We start from the raw sequence: 24,038 nt of genomic DNA, 5'->3' as shown, positions 1-24,038 counted from the left end.
CCTTCTCTTTTTTTGCAGCTCTTTGCAAAAAGCAAACCTCCGAAAGGTCTTTACATCTATGGAGATGTTGGTAAGTTTCAGTAAAGATTTCACTGGAAGTTTTTTCTAAATGAGGGTTTCACAGAGTTTCTATTTAAGAGGGAGCAGGGTCCAGTGTACCTGTGACTGATTGCCTGCTGTCCAGCTGGGTTTACGGGAAGGAATCTGGGCCTTACAAAGGGGAAGATAGCAGCAAGGGAAGGACTGCTACCCATGGATCGCTCTCAGCCTGGAAAGGCAGGGGAAAGGTGCTAGAAGGGTTCCTGAAGAAAGTTGCTGGGGTAGCTGTTGAAAGCCCAGAAACATAACCCCCAAGAAAGGATGGCTTTGCCACCCCCTGAACCTGAGGTAAGAGAAAAAAGCTTGGGGAAACTTTATTTTGAGTCTGGGAAAAAGAGACTTTATTTCAAGTTTATTTGGACTTAATAAAGTAGAACCCCAGGATAGGTATTTTGTCTTATACCTTTTGGTCTGTGTGGAATTCTTAAGGGATGCTGAGAGTGGGGGAAACTGAGGCAGGGCTACACTCAGCCAGCAGAGGATGCTACAAGACAGGCATGCCCTTCTACAGAGGGCTTACTCAAGTTCTAATGTATCCTTTTATGTCAAAGGTTTTTTATTTTATTTTGTATAACAAGTTACTTATTTTAATGAACTTTTCAGACTTGTTTCTTTTAGAATATGAAATGGTATTAAGTATAGATCCAATTGCTCTCAGATTTCTATCTGTATTAATGTATTTCTGTTTGTGACATGTTATTTCCTAAATTACCCATATTGTTAAATATTGGTTAAGTAAGAGGAGGGGGAGGCAGAGAGATGAAGATTTTATTCTAGTCATGTCAATATACCATGAAAACGTCTTGATAATATTTGGAATATTTCAGATGGAGACAATAGGGCCACTTGTTGGCTCAAAATGTCATACTTTATTTTTTCAGAATTTGTCCTTTATAAAGTGAAATACAGCTTTCCTCCTAGTTCTTTTAACATAAAATATAATCTCTCTACCCAAACAAACAAGCCTTTTACTGTTCAGCAGAAGAGTGTAGTTTCATTAGTTCAAAGCTAATGAACAATCATTACTGTAATCAGTACATACTGTTTTTAAATTAACTACCTGTTGGGTCTATTTGTTTTTTATTTGAAGGCACAGGAAAGACAATGGTGATGGACATGTTTTATTCTTATATAGAAGTAGAGAGGAAAAAGAGAGTCCATTTTCATGGTTTCATGCTAGATGTACACAAAAGTAAGTGCAAATATTCTGACATTTAAATGAGTCGCATTGAGTGTATAATCTATAAAGCAACCCTGATTTATTCTTCCAAGCATATGAGCCAATTTAACATAAGTAATCAAAAATACATTTATTAAAGCATTGTTAGAATCTTCTGTTATTCCAGTATAGCTATTAATAACTATAGGAATAGCCACTCAAAAGATAATGTAGTGTGAGGTGTATGTGAAATGAGATGTATATTCAGGATTAATTTACCCCTTAACTAAACACCTGTAATTTATCAATTAACTTACACTCCATTTGGAAGAAGATAGATGCTAATAGTGAAGTTTACATTGAATGACACAAATAATGTGATGGTGTCCCAAAAATATAGTTTGCGTAAAATCAGCAGTTAAATTATTTGATACTCATTTGGCATACTGTGTTCAGTTGAGGGTACAACAATTTAAGAAAGACAGCAAACAAAATTAAGTTTGGAAAATAAGATCTATGAGGAAGGGTTAGGGGTTGGGACATCTTCCATCTCCAGGAAACATAACTTTACACATATGAAAAGGAATGTTAGGAGAGGACAGGAATCAGTTATTCTCAATGAGGTTTAGGGACACCCAAAGCATGGGGTTGTGTCCCTGACCATCTTGGCTAATAGTGGCAGATAGGTCCATCAATGACTAACGTATCTAATTCTTCTTCGAGTGATTGCTTATGTCCATTCCATTGTAGGTGTGTGTGCTTGCCACATGCACCAGTGACGGAAGTTTTTTCCTCAGTGGTATCCATAGGGGACCAGCTCTGGAGTCTTCTGGACTGGTGCGCGTATGCACCAGTATATGGGGCACTGCTGGCCCCCTTCCTCCCTCAGTTCCTTCTTACTGCCAGTGACAGTGCTGGGAAGCTCCCCTTGCTCTAGCAAGTGGTTTCTCTTTCACTAGTTCTTTGAACTTTTATTGTGTAAACAGTTGTAGATAGTTATCAATTCCTAATAGTGTTAGTGTACTTAGTTATTCATAGTCCCCCCAGGGACTTAGCCCAGGGACAGGGCATAGATTCATAGATTCATAGATTATAGGACTGGAAGGGACCTCGAGAGGTCATCGAGTCCAGTCCCCTGCCCGCATGGCAGGACCAAATACTATCTAGACCATCCCTGATAGACATTTATCTAACCTACTCTTAAATATCTCCAGAGACGGAGATTCCACAACCTCCCTAGGCAATTTGTTCCAGTGATTAACCACCCTGACAGTTAGGAACTTTTTCCTAATGTCCAACCTAGACCTCCCTTGCTGCAGTTTAAACCCATTGTTTCTGGTTCTATCCTTAGAGGCTAAGGTGAACAAGTTCTCTCCTTCCTCCTTATGACACCCTTTTAGATACCTGAAAACTGCTATCATGTCCCCTCTCAGTCTTCTCTTTTCCAAACTAAACAAACCCAATTCTTTCAGCCTTCCTTCATAGGTCATGTTCTCAAGACCTTTAATCATTCTTGTTGCTCTTCTCTGGACCCTTTCCAATTTCTCCACATCTTTTTTAAAATGCGGCGCCCAGAACTGGACACAATACTCCAGCTGAGGCCTAACCAGCGCAGAGTAGAGCGGAAGAATGACTTCTCATGTCTTGCTCGCAACACACCTGTTAATACATCCCAGAATCATGTTTGCTTTTTTTGCAACAGCATCACACTGTTGACTCATATTTAGCTTGTGGTCCACTACAACCCCTAGATCCCTTTCTGCCGTACTCCTTCCTAGACAGTCTTTTCCCATTCTGTATGTGTGAAATTGATTTTTCCTTCCTAAGTGGAGCACTTTGCATTTGTCTTTGTTAAACTTCATCCGGTTTAACTCAGACCATTTCTCCAATTTGTCCAGATCATTTTGAATTATGACCCTGTCCTCCAAAGTAGTTGCAATCCCTCCCAGTTTGGTATCATCCGCAAACTTAATAAGCGTACTTTCTATGCCAATATCTATGTCGTTGATGAAGATATTGAACAGAGCCAGTCCCAAAACAGACCCCTGCGGTACCCCACTCGTTACGCCTTTCCAGCAGGATTGGGAACCATTAATAACAACTCTCTGAGTATGGTTATCCAGCCAGTTATGCACCCACCTTATAGTAGCCCCATCTAAATTGTATTTGCCTAGTTTATCGATAAGAATATCATGCGAGACCGTATCAAATGCCTTACTAAAGTCTAGGTATACCACATCCACCGCTTTACCCTTATCCACAAGGCTCGTTATCCTATCAAAGAAAGCTATCAGATTGGTTTGACATGATTTGTTCTTTACAAATCCATGCTGGCTGTTCCCTATCACCTTACCACCTTCCAAGTGTTTGCAGATGATTTCCTTAATTACTTGCTCCATTATCTTCCCTGGCACAGAAGTTAAACTAACTGGTCTGTAGTTTCCTGGGTTGTTTTTATTTCCCTTTTTATAGATGGGCACTATATTTGCCCTTTTCCAGTCTTCTGGAATCTCTCCCGTCTCCCATGACTTTCCAAAGATAATAGCTAGAGGCTCAGATACCTCCTCTATTAGCTCCTTGAGTATTCTAGGATGCATTTCATCAGGCCCGGGTGACTTGCAGGCATCTAACTTTTCTAAGTGATTTTTAACTTGTTCTTTTTTTATTTTATCCGCTAAACCTACCCCCTTCCCATTAGTATTCACTATGTTAGGCATTCCTTCAGAGTTCTCGGTGAAGACCGAAACAAAGAAGTCATTAAGCATCTCTGCCATTTCCAAGTTTCCTGTTACTGTTTCTCCCTCTTCACTAAGCAGTGGGCCTACCCTGTCTTTGGTCTTCCTTTTGCTTCTAATGTATTGATAAAAAGTCTTCTTGTTTCCTTTTATTCCCATAGCTAGTTTGAGCTCATTTTGTGCCTTTGCCTTTCTAATCTTGCCCCTGCATTCCTGTGTTGTTTGCCTATATTCATCCTTTGTAATCTGTCCTAGTTTCCATTTTTTATATGACTCCTTTTTATTTTTTAGATCGTGCAAGATCTCGTGGTTAAGCCAAGGTGGTCTTTTGCCACATTTTCTATCTTTCCTAACCAGCGGAATAGCTTGCTTTTGGGCCCTTAATAGTGTCCCTTTGAAAAACTGCCAACTCTTCAAGCCCAGTGATCCACATCTTAGGGCTTGTCTACACTGGCACTTTACAGCACTGCAACTTTTTCATTTAGGGGTGTAAAAAACACCCCCTTGAGCGCTGCAAGGTTCAGTGCTGTAAAGTGCCACTGTAGTCAGTGCACAAGTGCTGGGAGCTATTCCCCTCATGGAGGTGGGATTTTTTATAGTACTGGGAGAGCTCTCTCCTTTCCTCACCGCTTGGACTGCTATAACTACGGACTCAATACAGTGGCAGCAGGGTATACCCTCCAATTTTGTTCTATCCCCCCCTTCCCACCCTCCCTTCTCTGTCCCTCTTTAGGGACCCTTCTTACAAGCAATTGCTCGCCCAGGAGGCGCAAGCCCTCCTGCGGCTGGGGGCCTGGAGGAAGTTCCCACAGAATGAAGAGGGAAAGATTTTTACTCCCGGTATTTTCTCATTCCAAAGGCCACAGGGGGCCTATGCCCCATCCTGGACTTGCGAGACCTGGTCTCCCTGGCCTCCATTATCCCCTCACTGGAGACTGGTATACCACCCTCAACCTAAAAGATGCTTTCTTTCGCATCTCAATATTTCCTGGACACAAGAGATTTCTACGATTTGTTGTCGGTCAGACACATTACCAGTTCACAGCGCTCCTGTTCAGCCTAACGACAGCGTCAAGAGTGTTTACAAAGTGCATGGCGGTAGTTGCAGCTTACCTTAGACGTCAGGGGTTCCAAATCTATCCCTATCTGGATGACTGGCTCATTAAGGGCCCCTCCAAAGGGCAGGTGCAGCGCAGTATCGAAGTGCTATGAGCCACTTGTCATGCCCTGGGCCTGTTGATAAATGAACAAAAATCAACATTGGTCCCTGTTCAGAGGATAGAGTTCACTGGAGCAGTCCTCGACTCTACCCAAGCCAGAGCATTCTTACCACAAGCCAGGTTCAGAGCAATGTCAGATCTGATTGCCCAAGTCACTGCACACCTGCTCACCACATCTCAGGTCTGTCTCAGACTCTTAGGGCACATGGCTGCGTGCATCTACATAGTCTGGCACGCAAGACTGCAGCTGAGGCCTCTTCAAATGTGGTTGTTGTCGGTTTATTCCCCAGCCAGACATTGCTTGGCTAGGCTCCTCATGACACCACCTCAGGTACTCACCTCCCTCTAATGGTGGTGCAATCCAAATCCAGCGATGGAAGGGGTTCTGTTTGTGGCTCCACGGCCCACAGTGTGCCTGGTGTCGGATGCGTCCGACCTCAGCTGGGGAGAGTACCTCAGTTCCCTCAAAACTCAAGGACTATGGTCATGGGAGGAGCTGTCACTTCACGTAAACATCAGAGAGCGCAGGGCCATTCGCCTGGCGTGCAAGGTGTTCCTTCCCCATCTATCTGGTCAAGTGGTGCAGGTACTGACAGACAACATGGCCTCAGTGTTCTACATCAACAGACAAGGGGGAGCCTGGTCGTTGTTGATGAAAGATTTGAGTTAAATTATATTAAACCAATGATGTGCTCTAAAATGATGCCTTTAATTTAAAACCTTTTTTTATTAACTATTTAAACTGGTAACCAAGGTTGTAGCCCGCCCTAAAGGAATTGCCAGGGAAAGCTGCAGCTAGCTTGCTTTCCCTTGAAAGGACACGGATACAGCCCTCCGATCAAGAATAGACAGGTAAGCAGTAAATCTTTGAAAACAAAATAATATTTATTTAGAAATGAGTGATTACAGTAAAAGAATAGAGATGGATATAAGTAGGAACAAATACGAAAAAGGTTACAGTTGCAGTTTCATCCATCAAGATGCACTTGGCGGCCATATCAGCCTTTCATCTGCACATATTCTCAGTATTCTCACATAAGATGATGGTCAGATTCCTCAAGGGCCTCTAGAGACTGCTTCCTCCGGTATGGGATCTGGTTCCCCAATGGGATTTCAATCTAATCCTTTCCAGGCTTAACCGTCCTCCTTTCGAGTCTCTAACCTCTTAGAATCATAGACTTTAAGGTGAGAAGGGACCAATATGATCATCTAGTCTGACCTTCTGCACAATGCAGGCCACAGAATCTCACCCACCCACTCCTGCAACAAACCCCTAACCCAGGGGTAGGCAACCTATGGCACGTGTGCCAAAGGCGGCACGCGAGCTGATTTTCAGTGGCACTCACACTGCCTGGGTCCTGGCCATTGGTTTGGGGGGCTCTGCATTTTAATTTAATTTTAAATGAAGCTTCTTAAACATTTAAAAAACCTTATTTACTTTACATACAACAATAGTTTAGTTATATATTATAGACTTATAGAAAGAGACCTTCTAAAAACGTTAAAATGTATTACTGGCACGTGAAATCTTAAATCAGAGTGAATCAATGAAGACTCGGCACACCACTTCTGAAAGGTTGCCGACCCCTGCCCTAACCTATGTCTGAGCCATTGAAGTCCTCAAATCATGGTTTAAAGACTTCAAGGTGCAGAGAATCTTCCAGCAAGTGACCCGTGCCCCATGCTGCAGAGGAAGGCGAAAACCCCCCCAGGGCCTCTGCCAATCTGCCCTGCAGGAAAATTCCTTCCTGACCCCAAATATGGCCATCAGCTAAACCCTGAGCATGTGGGCAAGACTCACCAGCCAGATACCCAGGAAAGAATTCTCTGTAGTAACTCAGATCCCACCCCATCTAACATCCCATCACAGGCCATTGGGCATGTTTACCGCTAATAGTCAAAGATCAATTAATTGCCAAAATTAGGCTATCCCATCATACCATCCCCTCCATAAACTTACCAAGCTTAGTCTTGAAACCAGATATGTCTTTTGCCCCCACTGCTCCCCTTGGAAGGCTGTTCCAGAACTTCACTCCTCTGATGGTTAGAAACCTTCATCTAATTTCAAGTCTAATCTTCCTGATGGCCAGTTTATATCCATTTGTTCTTGTGTCCACACTGGTACTGAGCTTAAATAATTCCTCTCCCTCCCTGGTATTTATCCCTCTGATATATTTATAGAGAGCAATCATATCTCCCCTCAGCCTTCTTTTGGTTAGGCTAAAGGCTTTGAGTCTCCTTTCATAAAACAGGTTTTCCATTCCTCGGATCATCCTAGTAGCCCTTCTCTATATCTGTTCCAGTTTGAATTCACCCTTCTTAAATATGGGAGACCAGAACTGCACACAGTATTCCAGATGAGGTCTCACCAGTACCTTGTATAACGGTACTAACACCACCTTATCTCTTGCTGTCTCTTGCACCTGTCGTGGAAGGTCGCATTCCTTGTAGCCACTACTTCAGCAAGGAGAGTCTCCGAGATTAAAGCTCTCACTTCGGAGCCCCTGTATATGGTGTTCTACAAGGACAAGGGTCAGCTGCAGCCCCATCCAGCCTTCCTGCCGAAGATGGTGTTGCACTTCCATGTCAACCGGGATATCTTCCTCCCAGTGTTCTATCCAAAGACACACGCAACCAACGAGGAGAGACGCCCGCACACTCTAGATGTCAGGCGTGCCCTCGTTTTTTTCTTGGAGTGCACCAAACCCTTTTGCAGATCGACTCAGCTCTTTACTGCAATTGGTGACAGGATGAAGGGCCTTCCGGTGTCCTCTCAGAGGATTTCAAACTGCATCCACACTTGTTACGAGTTGGTGCAGGCTGTGCCTCCACTGAAGTGAAGGCTCACTCTACTAGGGCTCAGGTGTCTTTGGCTGCCTTCCTGGTGCATGTCCCTATCCCTGGTGCAGGGCTGTGACGTGGTCTTCGGTACACACGTTCACCACGCATTATGCCATTACCCAGCAGGCCAGAGATGACGCTAGATTTGGTAGAGCTGTGTTGTAATTGACACATCCATGAACTCCTGCCTGCCTCCAGAGGTATTGCTTGGGAGTCACCTACAATGGAACGGACATGAGCAAGCACTCGAATAAGAAAAAATGGTTACTAACCTTTTGTAACTGTTGTTCTTCAAGATGAGTTGCTCATGTCCATTCCATGAGCCACCCTCCTTCCCCTCTGTCGGAGTTCTGGCAAGAATGAACTGAGGGAGGGAGAGGGCCAGCAGCGCCCCTTTTACCGGTGCATACGCGTGCTGCTCAAGAGGGCGCCAGAGCCAGTCCCCTATAGATACCACTAAGGAAAAATCTTCTGGCACCGGTGCATGTGGCGAGCACACACACCTATAATGGAATGGACATGAGCAACGCATCTCGAAGAACAATAATTACACAAGGTTAGTAACGGTTTTTAACCCAGTTATGTTTATTTAGTCTCCTCTTTTCCAATTAGAATTTCCCTAAACTGTTTCTCAAAACTTAACATCTTCAGATCTAAAATATTAAGATCTGCCATCTTTGGGACCCTATGCTGCACCTACTCCAAGACAGCAATAACTTTCTGTGATACATGACCAATTTTGCACTTAGTGGAGATCAATATTCTGGAAATTTAATAAATTCATTCTGCAATGACAACAGGCCCACCGACAGCAATTCCGGGCCCCAGGGCTGTCCCTAGGAGGGGGCGGGGCCCGGGGCAGAAGTGACAAATATGTCACTTCAGGGACCGCCCGTCACTTCCGGGACTGACACGCTGGCCAATCGCACAAAGCATGGGGCCCGGAGCAGTCATGTGTGCCTCGGAGCTGTGTGGCCCGCCCACATGATTTAAAAGGACCCGGGCCCCTGAGCAATTGCCCCGTTTGCCCCCCCGTCGGCGGGCCTGAGTGACAATATCTCTGGTTATCTGTGTGTTCCTTTATGTCTACTTTTAATAAAGCTAACCTCCCATCACAGGGCCTTTCTTTTCCAAATGTTCACTTTATCTTAAATACATACATAGAGCACAATCTCTAACACCTTATAGGACACCTTTTTACTATAATACTTGTTTTGTACAATCGTTGCTATCTTAGTCAGTTTTCCTTTTTTTAAAACCACAGGGATTGGTTTCTCTGAGTTGATTTTTCCCCTACTGTTTCCGAGCTTCACTACAGGTTGTAAACATACTTTAGGGAAATGGAACATGCAGTGTTTTGCAGTTGACTTCTAAATGTTTTAAGGGTTCTGATTAGAGTATAGACTAGAAGAGAGTAGGTACAATCTCAAAGAAATGCAACTGAATCAAGGTAATAAATTTGAAGCAAGACAAAATGATAGAGTACCAATTACAATATCAAAGTTTTTTGAAACAATGATAGGATAAACACACCATTTAAAAAAAGTATATAACAGCAGGCATCCGTGGGGGACTACAGGGCAATACTTTACTTTATTTGTGAACAAGAAAATACAGGTTACTGAATCTGTGAGGCTTTAGCAATTTGCTTTAAAAGGTTGAAAAATTACCCAGCATGCCTTTTTAAATCATAATGCATGTGGTTTTTGTATTTCTGTATCTAAACTACATATGTGTGTATTATTGCTTTATATGTTCCACAGAGTTAAATGCAGCACTTCCACTGTTTATTTTTCTATTTTATTCACTTCAGGAATACATCGTCTTAAACTGAGCTTGCCTAAAAGGAAGCCAGGACTAATGGCCAAGTCATATGATCCAATAGCCCCTATAGCCGAGGAAATAAGTGAAGGGGCCTGTCTCTTGTGTTTTGATGAATTTCAGGTAAGTAATTAATTAGAGAGAGTTTCCTGCCTTCAATAAAACATTTAAAGTATTGTTTGATCTTTTACCTTAAATATAATGTCCTTTTTGTTAGTATAGCATTCAAGTTACTAGCCCATGGTGAACTGTAAAAGATAAAAGTTCAGAAATAGAAATTGTTTCCAAGACTGTGAAGAAAATACTTTTCAAAGAGGTGGAAGTTGACTGCTTCAGTCTACTTTGAGTCACTTTCAGTTATCTCCGCTAATCAACATCATTAAAGCTCACTGTAGAGGACAAATAGAATTTGATGAGATTCTTATGAGCACTTTTGGGCAGAGACTTTCTTTTTATGATGAGATTGTACAGTGTCTAGCACAGTGGTACACCGGTCCATGTTTGGTATCCCCCTCTCCCACACAGCATTCCTGCAGTTGAAATAACAAAATAATAATTTGACTCATTGAGATCAAGGACATGGGAACAATATATCAAATTAAACCTAAATTCTGTGGCAATGTCCTGAAGACTTTGTGCACTGGACTATCAATCTGTGGCAATGTCAGATAAATTTTAAAATTTAAACTTTTATTGAATTAAATAAGAAAATGAATAATAAATTGATAAAATATTCTTTGTTTAACTTACCTTGATTAATTCAGTTTATTCTGTACTACCCCTGAATTCTTAATTTTCATTGTGCCTTACAAATTTATATTGAAAACACACCAACTGCATTCTAGAAATTGTCCACAGGGAAGCTGGAGGTTGTGGTAGCTTGAGATGATTGGGGCTTGTTGGCGTCTGAGAAGTTGTAGGAGACAGACTGGGATAAAGATGTTTCCTGGGTATTACTGCTAAAATGATCAGCAATTAAGTAGTTATCCATGTTGACACTTAAATTGTCATTGTTAAGTTTTAAAGTTAATATCCTGTTGAGGTGAATGGAGAAGCTTACACCTTTCAGTCATTGTTTCAGCAGTCTGCTGACCTGAGAAGACAACACTGCATCATAGAGTTGTAGTGCTGTAGAGCTGGAAGGGACCTCAAGAGGTTATCAAATCCAACCCCCCATGCTGATGCAGGACCAAGTAGACCTAGATCATGCCTGACAGGTGTTTCTTCAGCATGTTCTAAAAAACCTCCAGTGATGCGGGTTCAACAACCTCCCTTTGGAAGCCTATTCCAGAGCATAACTACAGTTAGAAAATGTTTCCGAATATCTAACCTAAATCTCCCTTCCTGCAGATTAATCCCATTGCTTCTTGTCCTACCTTCAGTGGATACTGAGAACAATTGTTTATTTCCATCAGTTTATACTCAGTTCACATTGGAATCCTTTTTTACAGCCATGAATGCTATAAAGTTAATTTAAAAAAACAATAAATCTTCTGTTCTAGAGTATAATTCTGCAGCAATAATGAATTCTTTAGTAAACTGTATGTCTGCAGAATGCACAAGGACATTGCTGTGGTGCAGTGTCATTCATGGGAATGTTTGTAATAATAAAGAAAATTCTATTTAAGAAAATTTCTTGCGTATCTTTTGATAGGTAAAAGCCAGTGCTGGTCTCTTATTAGAGTAGCACTTGTTTTTTGTACTAGTGACTGAGGATGAAATGCACATTATTGAATTATGCAAATTAATGAGTAAGTAGACAACTGTGATAAAGGATTCTGTATCACAGAATATCCTTTGTTTGATATTTTGTCAAATATTGTTTTAATTATATTACTTAGTATGCTAGTTTTATACTGTAGTTGAATTTTTACAAATAACTGGATATTATGATATGTCTTTGAGGCTACTGTATTTTGTTTTGGCTTTTGTGTCAAAACTTGTTGTCTGACTATACTGAAAGAAGAACAGGAGACAATTGATATGGTGTTAATCAGGTCGCAACTTTATTATTAGATATCTGGGACTACTCAGCAGATAAAAATGTACAGTGCAGGTAATTCCATGTTTATTCAATATCTACCCGAGGGGCTTCCACCAACCCCTCTCTTTTTCCATCCTGGTCCCACAGCCAACCCTTTGCTGGGACCTTACAATCCCCCCCTTGAACGAGGGTTAAGGTGGGCTATTATAAGTAAGGGGGTTGGCTCCCTGCTGTACCAGTCATAGGAGCCCCCCTCCCCCATTCTGCTCCTTTTTAAGCAGTGGGGACATCGGGGAGCATGTGAGGTCATGTGCACCCCCAGATTTGCTGCTTGGCTTGTACTTAGCATGCTCAGTAACACTGCTGCCCATGGGCAGGCACAGGTCATCTCTGTTTTTAAGTCCTTTACCAAGCTATTTATTTGGTCACTCTATCCCTTCCCTGTGGAGCCCTGCACTGGACATCTGCCCGATCCTTGCATAATGAGTGGTGACATCATAGCCTAACTTCTTTCCCTACTCACGATAACAAACCCCTTCCCGAACCCACTGTGCGGAAGGTGAAAACACCCCCACTCCACCTATTCCAATCTGGTGGTAAGGGAAAAATTCCTTCCCAGCCCCCCTAGAAAGAAGCAGCTAGCACGAAGCCCACAGCTGGTCCTGACCAAACCTGGTATTTTGCCCCCTCAAGGGGAGGCAGGGTGGGTGCTGCCCCATCTGGTCCGGGGAAAAGGGTCTTCTCCCGCCAGATTTACCCCTTTTGAACTTCCCAGCCCTTCCGGTCCCTGGGAATGAGTCAGCGTCAGCACACTGACCCACTCCCCCTTTTGCAGCAGCTTTTGAGCTTTGCTCCTCCTCCTGGCCGTAAAGAGCTATTTCCTCTTCCCCAGCAAGTCGGACAATAGCCTCCCCCCCACACACATACACACACACTTAAAGATGTGGTGTGGTCAATTTTGCAAATTTATGACAGGCCTTTGTGTGTTTGTTATGGTGGCAGGCCTTTGTGTGTTTGTTATGGTGGTGTTTTTTTAAAAAATATGCAAGTATAATAATAAGGCAAATTGGGTAGAATACTGTTTCCTGAATCTGATCGAACTTTCTCAGGAGACTCTCAGATAATGGCTTTGTTGCCTACACAGTCATATAAAATCCTTTAGCTTCTGCAAGCCTGAGATATTCAGCCTTTGGTTTGGGATTTTGCTTTGCTTCTAACTTTGGTTGCTCATTTATGAGTGGAGATGGCAACCCGGGCAATACTTAAGGACAACAAGGTGAAGTCAAGAAAAAGTTTCAGCTTTAGCTATGAATGGCCTAGCTTTTGTAAAGTTTTAAGGAAGATATCTCATGTCACAATCTTTTTATGTGTGTAGGTATTGTAAATACAAAGACTTGGGGAGAGGCAGAGGTGTGCATGTGTATCACCATTGATGCAAAAGTGTCAAAAAATACTTGACGGCTGATTAGTCGGCTTGTGCAAATACAAGTACACTCTGTAATAGACAAGTAACATTTTAGTTTAGTGAAAATGTGCCATTTTTCCTCTCTTGCAAAAGACTGGTTATGTTTTAAAGTTATTTCACAGGCAGAAGAGAGGCTGCAAATCATGTTGCCAGATGGGAGAAGAGTTCATTTGTCTTATTCATTATACATTATTCCCAATCTCCTCCTTCCACCTAGAAAACACTGCAAGTGCATTTCTACACCCCTTGTCAGGCACAAGGATTACACCACCACATCACGCTTCCTCACAGTTTGCTTTAGTTTTTGTACTGCATGCTTGCTTGCTTTTCCCTGTGTTCCTTTTGTAAAAGAAACCACTTGTACCAAGCTTACTCATGTTTTTCCTCTTCCATGTTTTTTAACTCTTGGCTTTGAATGAAGTACTATTTCTGATTCTTAACCTAATTGTTTGCTGGTAATTTTATATTTGCTTCATCCAGTGAGTATGAACAGTATCGCAAAACAGAGCTCTGCAGAAACTGATACATAATCCACTACACACCATGTTGTATTTATACTACTAAGCAATGTGACATTTTTGAGTAAACATGATATGCCAGAGATGTACGTTTTAAACACTCGATAAAGGAACCTCTTTGCTAATTCCAGTATAGGATATGTTGATATAAATAACTCTTTTCCCGTATGGGTACCCACTGCTTGGTTACTCCAGTACTGAAGAGTTTTCTGTTTTTGTTCCACATTTCAAAGGTAGGCTCAGATCCTTCTGGAATTTTTTTTCAAGTTGATTAATACAAGAACAAGGGGCCACCAAATGAAATTAATAGGTAGCAGGTTTAAGACAAACACAAGAAAGTATTTTTTCACGCAACACCCTGTCAACCTCTGGAACTCCTTGCCAGAGGTTGTTGTGAAGGCCAATACCTAAATAGTCACAAAGTGATGGGATGTCTGGGAGAGCTGTTCAGATGGGAGGAACAAACTCTTAAAGAAAGACCCACATTATCCTTCATTTCCCTAGTTGGTTTCCCCAGCAGAGATGCTAATTGGCAGTCTTAACACAAGACTTGATTTACTCAAATTTAAGCAAACACTAGATTTACAAATACAACTGGAAGAAAAACAAAAGAGGCAGAACAAATATTAACTGTGACATACAGACAAAATTGCTGTCCACAATGACAGCTGAAAAATCCTTTTACTTGAGAACAGACAATGACAGTGGAAGCAAGTCGTTACTCCTACCGCAAAACCATGATCATGCATTGTGGAAATGGACAGAAGTACCAGAGAAGTTGTTGAGATTTACTTGAAATATTGAAGGTTTCCTTTAGATACCTTTTGCATATAGGAGAAAAGGTGAAGATGTTGTTCTTTGTAGTATAGAGGAGACGAGGTTCTGTGACACTGACAGCAGAAAACAATGAAGATGCCCACTTTTCAGAGACCACCAAATGCAGAATTGTTAAAGACAACAGTATTGCTGAAGTTGCTGAGTTCCATTTAACACATGGCTGAAGTCACATCTTAGTCACCCTGGAGTAAATCATATTAGAGCCTGTAGGAGTTGGGGTGAGGAACAGCCACAGACAAATACAGAATTAAAATAACGTATTGACTAAGTGACTAAGTGAAAAGTATTTCAGAATCTAGTGACTTATTCTACTTATTATTTCTTAAAGTTCTTACTGAAAGAATTCAGATATCTTAAAATGGAGGTGTAATAGGTTTCATGTTACAAGTTCTGTATGGCTGCCACTATACGAATGCTTATGTTAAGCCTCTGAGGATGTCTTATGAACTAGATGTTTCTGAAAGCTTGATCAGTCTTAATATGAGCTGCTTGTGCACAGATTAATAAATAGTATTTTTTCTTCCCAATCTTTTGTCATTAGTGCGTATGATAAATAAAACGACCCATCTTTTTTGCATCCACATAAATAGTATACTCCTTTAATAGATGGCCCTAAATATAAAATCCTGAGAGTCATACCATTTGTAATGACAATTTTGGTGCTTTTCAGTATCCTAATGGGTGGTTTATAAAATCTGGATTTTATTTTATTTTGTTGAGTGCTGAAATAACTCTACATAAAAGTAATTAGGCTTCTAATTTTGTAATACCTGTGGTAGGTAGCAATGGTAATGAAAATAAAATCCCTACTTTTTGGTAAGCAGAATGATCACACAGAGATAGTATTTAAATACTATTCAGTATCACTTGGGTTTAAAAAAGAACTACAGTTTAGACAGTTTTTACAAGCCAGCAAAGCTATTAAAAGCCTCTAATAAAAAACTAGGCTCTTATTTTTGTGCTAATACTAATTACTGATAATACATGCTTATGTTTGTCATTCATTATATGGAGCAGTACCAATCAGTGGATGACTGAGTCTCAAGCACTTACACATGTAAATTAACTATTCGATTTTTTTTTCTTTTTTACTTAAGTGAGTCATAATGGAAAGCAGCACTAGGTCATAAAAATCTTTTCTCTTAAATGCTAATGAAATTTCTCCATTCTCTCCATTAGCAGACTCCCCTTATTGGTAATTTGTAGCCTTCTCTTTTGTTCCTGGTTGTAATGAATGCTGGGTACAGAAAAAACCTGAGCTATGAGAACGCTTCAGTTATTGTCTTCTGCTTGCTTGCACTGTAAAATTATCTTTCCCTTCCAAAGCTGTACAAGATCAAAAGAAAATAAATTGGCACCCCAGTACACAAAATGACTCTTGCTTTATTAATTATGTAGCTTTCAAAAGTTAATTTATTCTGGTAAGGCAAAAACACTAAAATTCTGTAACATCAAATAATAACTCAGTAACAGGCCTTTATTCATTGCTTTCTTTTACTTCATTGTAAACATTTGCACTGGAGTGTACATAAATGTTACAATTCTCTTCAATCCTCCATTATGTTCTCTGCTCCTGGAAAAGTATATTCTGCCACATAAGTGTGTAGTTAAAAAAAAATACAAAGTTTGTAGTAAAATAATGTATATCACCATTTTAAAAATCCAATTCCTGAGATTTTTTTCTGACACAATAAAAATGTCCAAATTCTTTTTAGATTTGAAATTACGTTCTGATTTCTTATCAGAAATAACACTGGCATTTGAGCAGTTGAAAAGAAGCTTCTGTTTGAGTGTGCAGAAACTAAATTTAACAGTGATCTTAACTTTCAAATTAAATAATGTATGCACCACTTTCCTTTACATGTCTTGAGTTTTGAAGACAACTTTGGAAGTTTCTGAAGTTTTAATAATTCAGAAGAGCCTTCAGGAAAACATCAGTAGCTGACTACAGCTACAGTAGCTACACTCAACAGGTTGTGTGTTCCTCAACCATGCAAACCTTGATAGAAGTACAATAACTGTCCTGAACACACCAGAGGGTTGCTGGATGATACATGCACTCCATGGAGTGTGTTACTGAACTTATTGTTGAGGAAGAAAAGAAAATGTAATAAAAAAAACCCTAAATATTAGTCCTCCGACAACCATTCACCTAGTTCTTGCGGAAGGATGGATCACAGGGAAGGAGAAAACTGCTTCTATTAAAGCTTTCCCCCAGTGTCTCCAAACTAGCTGTCAGGAGCAGAGTCTAAGGCTATATCTACACTATGGACCTTACAGTGGCACAGCTGTACCGCTGCAGCTGCGCCACTGTAAGGTCTTCTGTGTAGCTCTTCTATCCTGGCGGGAAAGCGCTTTCTTGCCAGTATAATTAAATCACCCCCAACGAATGGCAGTAGCTATGTCAGCGTGAGAGCATCTCCCACCGACATAGCGCAGTCCACGCCGGCACTTTTGTCAGTAAAACTTCTGTTGGTCGCAGTGTGGTTTTTTTCACACCCCTGACCAACAAAAGTTTTGCTGACAAAAGTGCTAGTGTAGACAAAGGCTGACTCTTTCCTCCTTTCCCCCTTTTTGCCTTGGTTCACCACAAATTGGTGGATTAAGTGGAGGCTGCAGTGGCTTCAACTACTTAACCCACAACCCCCCAAAAGTTTAAGGCCAGATATACACATAAAACTTTTGCCAGTATAGTAATGTTGGTTAAGGGTGGATTTTTTTTTTGTATGCTGTTTTATATCAACAAAAACCCTATTGTAGGCACAGTTATATTGGCAAAGAAGTGCTTTTGTTTGGGGAACGGCATGAGCTATATCAGCAAAAGCACTCTTGCCAGTATAAGGTACATCTACACTAGGAGGCTATACTGGCAAACATTTTCTAATGTACACTAAGGCCTGGTCTGCAGTAGGAATTTAAAAATCAACACCTCTGAGAGATGTGGCTATACTGACCTAAGCCCTGGTATAGAGAGCACTAGGTCAATGGTAGAATTCTCCTGTCGACCTAGCTACCGCCTCTCAGGGAGGTGGATTACCTATGCCAACAGGGGAAACCCTCCTGTCAATGTAGGTAGCGTCTTCACTGAAGTGCTACACCAGTACCGCTGTAGCGGTACAGCTCTGCATTTTACGTGAAGACATGTCTCTGGCTGCCGCCTCTCAGGAAGGTGGATTACTTGTGCCAACAGGAGCATTTAAGTGTAGACATACCCTAGGTCTAAGGCTCCAATCCTTTAACTGATAACACATAGATGGACTGTTTGGCCTGTGAAAAGCATGGCTTTATGTGGGTATAGCAGTCCACCTGCGTGTTATCTATTGCAGGATTGCAGCCCGCAGCTCCAGACCTACAATCCAGATAGGCAGAAACCCCCTTGTGGGATCAGGGCCTAAATTAAGACAAAGTTGATGTAATGAACAACAGGAGGGAAAGTGCGAGGGAAACATAGATAACAGTAGTTAAGATGGTTTCGTTATTGGGTACATTGATTTTTTTTTTATTAGCCTGTGAGATTCTGTAACCCCTATAGTATACTGTCATATCTAATTTTTCTTCTGTTCAGAAAAGTTTGATATTTTTCTCCATTCTGACGCAACATTATGTATGCTGCAAGTCTATAGTATCAGTTTCTAGATACCATAAAGTTAGTTAAAACTAGCCTTAGAAAATAGTTTGTCTAAGAATTTTCACTTTGTTGCTTGTTGTTAATTTTTTTCGGTATTAATTGTAGCACCCAATTTTTTTCATGTTTTTTAAGTGAATGTTTTGTCTGAAGGTTAGAAGAGGCTGACTATGCTGGAAGTGACTGCAGTGCCTTTTGATTATTCATGGACAGTAATAGAAGGCACTTAAAAAGAACAATGAAATTGCTTATTTTTGTGATGGGCCATCTGTTGAATTGTTTTGTACAACAATCACACAATAGTATCTATGTCATATCATTCTATTTTCTACAGCAGCTGATTATGTATAGTTGGCTACTTGTCCTTATTTCTGAAGTCCCATGACCATTTAAAGTCACCTCTACCAACCTTTACTAGAAAGGTAATAGAAATGTAAAACAGCTGGTATGTATTTTCCTTCTTTATCTTCTGTTTTTCATGTTGGTTCTAATTAATTAGGCCTCTTTGAAATGTGTAGGTCTGTTTTCTGTGTCTCCCACCTGTAGTTTTATAATAGAAGTTAACATGGAATCATTTAGCAATTGGTAAAGAAATGATGGGGTTCTGTAATAAAGAGCAGGCAAGTTTTAAAAGATTGCCATGCGTTCCCTGCTTATTAATTATCTCCTTTATTTCCCCCTCCCCCACAAGCAATCATTAGAATCTTTCTCCAGGATTTTACTAACAAGCCTTTTTTTTTCTTTTCTGACTATGAAACCATTTGCAGATCTATTATGGCAGAAGTTGAAAGCAAGAAAAACAATTGTGTTGTCTTTCACAGGTCACTGACATTGCTGATGCCATGATTCTGAAACAGCTTTTTGAAAATCTGTTCCAAAACGGGGTTGTCGTTGTGGCAACATCTAATAGGCCACCTGAAGGTAAAAACAAACATGCTACCAATATGATACAAGCACAGTGAAACGAACACATTTCTTATAAAAGCACTTTACATTTATTCAAATTTAATGGTGATAAAATCTCTAGTTTTAAAAATCTGTGGTATTCTTTCCATGCCATGCAGATCCTTCCTAGTTTTCTCTTATGTATGGAAATAAGGGTCCATCCTGGGTCCTACCCTCTCTTCTTCTCCCCGCCCCCACTCCCAAAATAATTTTTTTCTCTACTTCTACAGCTTCTTTAGTGATGTTTCTAACCCTTCCTATCTCTATAGTGGAGAGAAAAACTGATAAACTGCCTCAGGATTGGGTGGGCTCAAGGACACAGGCAGAGCTTGGCCAGCAGAAGGGAGAGGGAATGGAGATATTCTATTCTATCTCCTAGAACTGGAAGGGACCTTGAAAAGTCATAGAGTCCAGCCCCCTGCCTTCACTAGCAGGGCCAAGTACTGATTTTGCCCTAGATCCCTAAGTGGCCCCCTCAAGGATTGAACTCACAACCCTGGGTTTAGCAGGCTAACATTCAAACCACTGAGCTATCACTCCTCCCTGTTTCTTCCTGCCCCATTCTTAGACTACGGGCTTGTCTTCACTACCGTGCTACATTGGTGCCGCTGCAGCTACGTCAACAGGAGAACGTCTCCTGCTGACATAACATGATGTAGACACTGCTTTAAGTCAGTGTAACTTATGTCGCTCACAGAGATGACTTTTCCACACCCCTGAGTAAGTGACGTAAGTTACATCTACTTAATCAGTGGTATAGACAAGCCCTATGTGATTTCCCCTTCTTATGAACACATACTCACATTAGCTCTCATTGTGCTAGCACATGTATAAATAAGGAAGCTGCGGTAGCACGGGTAGCCATCCGCAGTGGAAGCATGGCTGAACTGTGCCAAATACAAACCTGCCTGAAACTGGTGTGTAAATACTTGATACGGCTCAGCCACGCCTCCGGTGCTGCTACCGTGGCTACACTTGTGCTAGCTCGATGCGATCCACCAAGAGGCTCTGTCCCCAACTGCTTTGACATCACACACAAACTCTTGCGATATATTGGTTTAGAGAACTCTTTAAAGAATTCTTCACAATACTATTTAATAAATAAAAGGAAGGCTTGATATGAACATTTCATAGAGCCCTTAACTATGCAAGGCTTTAGCCAAAGAGGGCTCAATAAATTAATCTTATAATTTTTTGGTAGCCAAATAACACTTCTAAGAGACAATTAATGCAATGGTATTAATTAGTATAATATTTGTTTGTTTTTTATTTATATGAAGTTTCATGCAAGAACCAAAGGCTTTCAAGTTACACTGATTTTCTTTGTTTAGAACAGAATCACTTAAGCTTTAAAATACAGATTTTTTTCTTCCATTTTAATAGTCATAGTGAGGAGGAAATGTTATGTCTTTCAACCTTCAGTTATTATTGTACTTTTATCCTTCTTTGAGCAATTGTAATTAAGTCAAGATATAATTAACACAACTAAGTGAAAGAGAAAAAGGCAAATTGGATGGGTGCATAGTGTGGTTGGGAGCGATCTGTAAAAAGGTTAACTTCAAACACCCCAAAGTTCTGCTTGTAGATCATGAGTTTGGGCTTGGACCTACCTGTTTACTTCAAAATATTAGTCTGTGAACAATTGGCTAGATTCTGGTGCCTGCCCCGATAGTGTATGTTGCTCCCGTGGTGTATAGGGACCATAAAGGGACTACAATAGCCCGAGGGAGAATTCACCTAGCCAGAGGCAACAAGTAACTGTGGATAGTGGGGGGGGGGGCACAGTTGAAAGGTTCTGTGGGGGCACGTGACTGCCCCACATATTGCCTCTGCCTCCGTCCCCTGAAACTTGATATGTATGTAGACAACATACACTGGCAACTGCCTCTTCCTCCTCCTGCTGTCTGTCCCTGTGGCTGCCCAGACCCTTGCAGAGATTGCAGGCATCCCTCCCTGCCTGAGTTAGCCTCAATCAATTTAGCAAGTGTTCAAAACAAGACCAACAAAAGTGGCAAACTGTCGGGATGCTTGGTTCCCCATGTGCCATCAGGATGAGTGGCGCCAGGGTGGGATGGTGCTTGGGGCAATTAACAAGAAGTTGGAGACTTACCAATCACGTTTTATTGGAGGGGGAAATATGATGCCCCCAAATCACCTTCTCCTTGAGAGGCGCATTGGATGCTGCTGCAGTTTCAATGCCCCCTGCTGCTGGGGGTGCATTGAAGTAGCAGCAACAGGGTCCCCTCCCCCCCCAGCCTGCTCCCCTCACCTCTGGGGCTTTCGGACTGGATTGGGCTCCACCTGAGCTGTCTGGCGCTGAGCACCACATCGCAGCTCCTCTTCCCGATCTCAAAGATGCCCCCGACTCACCTCAGCGGGCGGTCTGCAAAGAGGCAGTGAGAAACACTGGGACTCCAGCAGCAGGGAAGGAGAAGCAGCTCCATGTAGTGTGTGTGTGTGGGAAGCTCAGTCAGCCGCCCTGCTGTTTCCTCACCCTCCTGTGCTGCTGGGCAGCCTGGCGAGAGGTGTCTGAGAAATCAGGAAGGGTGGGGGACATGTGACCCTGTGTCCCCACCACATGGCACCTTTGCCCCTAGTGCAGGAGCTGCGTAGGGCTGGCCCAGAGGGGATGTCAGGGGGAATGTCCATAGCATTGTGGTGCCATGGGTTCGGGCAGCCACCCCATCCTCCTCCGTCTGTGCACACAGAATATATTCCAGTATCTAAAGATGAGTGTCTGAAATGAAATTCTCCCCAGTAAAGGGCATTGGGTTAATACACTATATTTGTTCTTATTAAGGTATCCAAAAGGGGTGCCAGGTGTCTGGTTTTCAACCAGAACACCCAGTCGAAAAGGGTCCTGGCAGCTGCGGTCAGCACACCTGACCGGGCTGCTAAAAGTCCGGTTGGTCAAAGTGGGGCTGGCAGGCTCCATGCCCAGCTCTGTGCAGCTCCTGGGAAGCAGCCGGCATGTCCCTCCAGCTCATAGGTGGAGGGGCAGTCAGGGAGGCTCTATGTGCTGCCCCCACCCACAAGTGCCACCCTGAGTGCTGGCTTTGCAGCTCCCATTGGCCGGGAGCCATGGCCAATGGGAGCTGCGGGAGCAGCGCTTATAGGCAGGGGCAGCATGCGGAGCACCCTGGCTGCCCTTCTGCCTAGGAGCCAGAGGGATGTGCCGGCCGCTTCCTGGGAGCCAACCTTCCAGCCGGAGCCCTCAACCCCTCCCACACTCTGAACCCTTGCCCCAGCCCAGAGCTTCCACCCACACTCCAAACCCTCATCCCCGGCCCAACCCCAGACCCCCAGCCAGAGCGCTCACCCCTTCCCACACAGCAACCCTCTCCCCCAGCCTGGAGCCCCCTCCCACATTCTGAATCCCTCGGCCCCACCCCCAAGCCCAGAGCTCCCCCGCTGCATCCTAAACCCCTCATCCCTGGCCCCACCCCAGAGCTCGAGCTCTCACCCCCTCCCACACTCCAACTCCCTTCCCCAGCCCGGTGAAAATGAGCAAGTGACCAAGAGAGACGAGCGATGGGGGGGCGGGTGTAGTGAGCAGGGGGCGTAGCCTCGGAGAAGGAGTGGGGCCTCAGGGAAGGGGCAGGGGCAAGGGTGTTCGGCTTTCTGCAATTAGAAAGTTGGCAACCCTAGTATCCAAACTCAGGACTTTTTCCCTTCTCTTTCTGGATACAAAGAGGCAAGATAGCAGTCTGGTTAGAGAAAACACTGGCCAAGACTCTAGTGCCACACTTAGTAATGTTACGTTTACTGCTTTCCCACTGGAACATGAGAGTGAAATGTCAAGGTGTGATTTTTGGAATCCCAGCTTCACTCCTCCGTCAACTTTATTATTTTTATTACAGCATGTTAAAAATATTTCCAGGCAAAAAAATAATTTTTAATGATCACTGTTTCTACCTGTAAACTTGCATTAATTTAAATGTATTGCTTACTTTTAAAAATTGTGTTTTGCCATAAATGTTAGAGAACTGTGTGAAAAGTGGTACACGACTGTGTACAACTTTGTGAGTAATTAGGTTTCAGAATCTGATTCACTAGTATCCAGATTTCCTATAAGCATTGTCTTCACTATCCTGTGAATCACTTTGTCAGTACTCTCCTGATTTGTCACGCATAGTGCATCCTCCCTCCACCATTATGTTCATACAGCACCTAGTACAATGAGACCCAGCCTAATTATGGCTCTCAGGCATTACTGCACTCAAAATGTTTTATATAGGCGTGGCAGAATTCAGTTTTTGTGTTTTGTTGGTTTTTTAATCATTTCAACTGATAATATTGGTGTTTATGTTTAAGCATTTTTTCAATTTTTATTAAATTAAATTTTCACAGTTGCAGGAAATTATGGGATAGTTTGACAATGGGGAGGGGATCAGACAATAATTATTTAATGACAGTAGTAATGCATAAATGTTAAGGCTTTATAACCATTAAAACACAAATTGTCGACGTCGCATGTAAAAATATACAATGTAAATATCCTTAAATGAAACCCTAATATGTTCTCAAGCAGCATTTTTCTTACTTTGCCGATCTATACAGTTAAATGTTTATAGATTTAATTTTTTGGTGGTTTGCCTGTGTGTATGGTGAAATCAACATATACCAACACTTAGTGATAAAAATCTAAGCCTTACATAATAATAATCTGATATGGTCTGTGTCAGAGGCAGGGGAATTTAGGTGGGCAGAGTGTCTACATTCTTCTGTTGACCTGCCCTGTAATCAAGTGTTACGACCTTGCAGTCAGATGGAGACTTGTATTAATGAA

At 42.1% G+C, this 24,038-nt stretch overlaps 1 protein-coding gene across 1 annotated transcript in view; it reads left to right on the top strand.

Moving 5' to 3' along the window:
• AFG1L (AFG1 like ATPase) overlaps nt 1-24,038 on the top strand; it is a 141,260-nt gene that overhangs the window by 43,252 nt on the left and 73,970 nt on the right. The window contains exons 3-6 of the mRNA XM_054024534.1: nt 19-70; nt 1,190-1,291; nt 9,868-9,998; nt 19,126-19,225. Of these exons, the coding sequence (XP_053880509.1) occupies nt 19-70; nt 1,190-1,291; nt 9,868-9,998; nt 19,126-19,225 (385 nt within the window). The remainder of the gene's footprint in view (nt 1-18; nt 71-1,189; nt 1,292-9,867; nt 9,999-19,125; nt 19,226-24,038) is intronic.

This window comes from Malaclemys terrapin, chromosome 3 (genome assembly GCF_027887155.1).
Source record: "Malaclemys terrapin pileata isolate rMalTer1 chromosome 3, rMalTer1.hap1, whole genome shotgun sequence".
Lineage (NCBI taxonomy): Eukaryota > Metazoa > Chordata > Testudines > Emydidae > Malaclemys > Malaclemys terrapin.
Note: the sequence above shows the minus strand (reverse complement) of the source record. Positions and strands in the feature narration are given on the sequence as shown.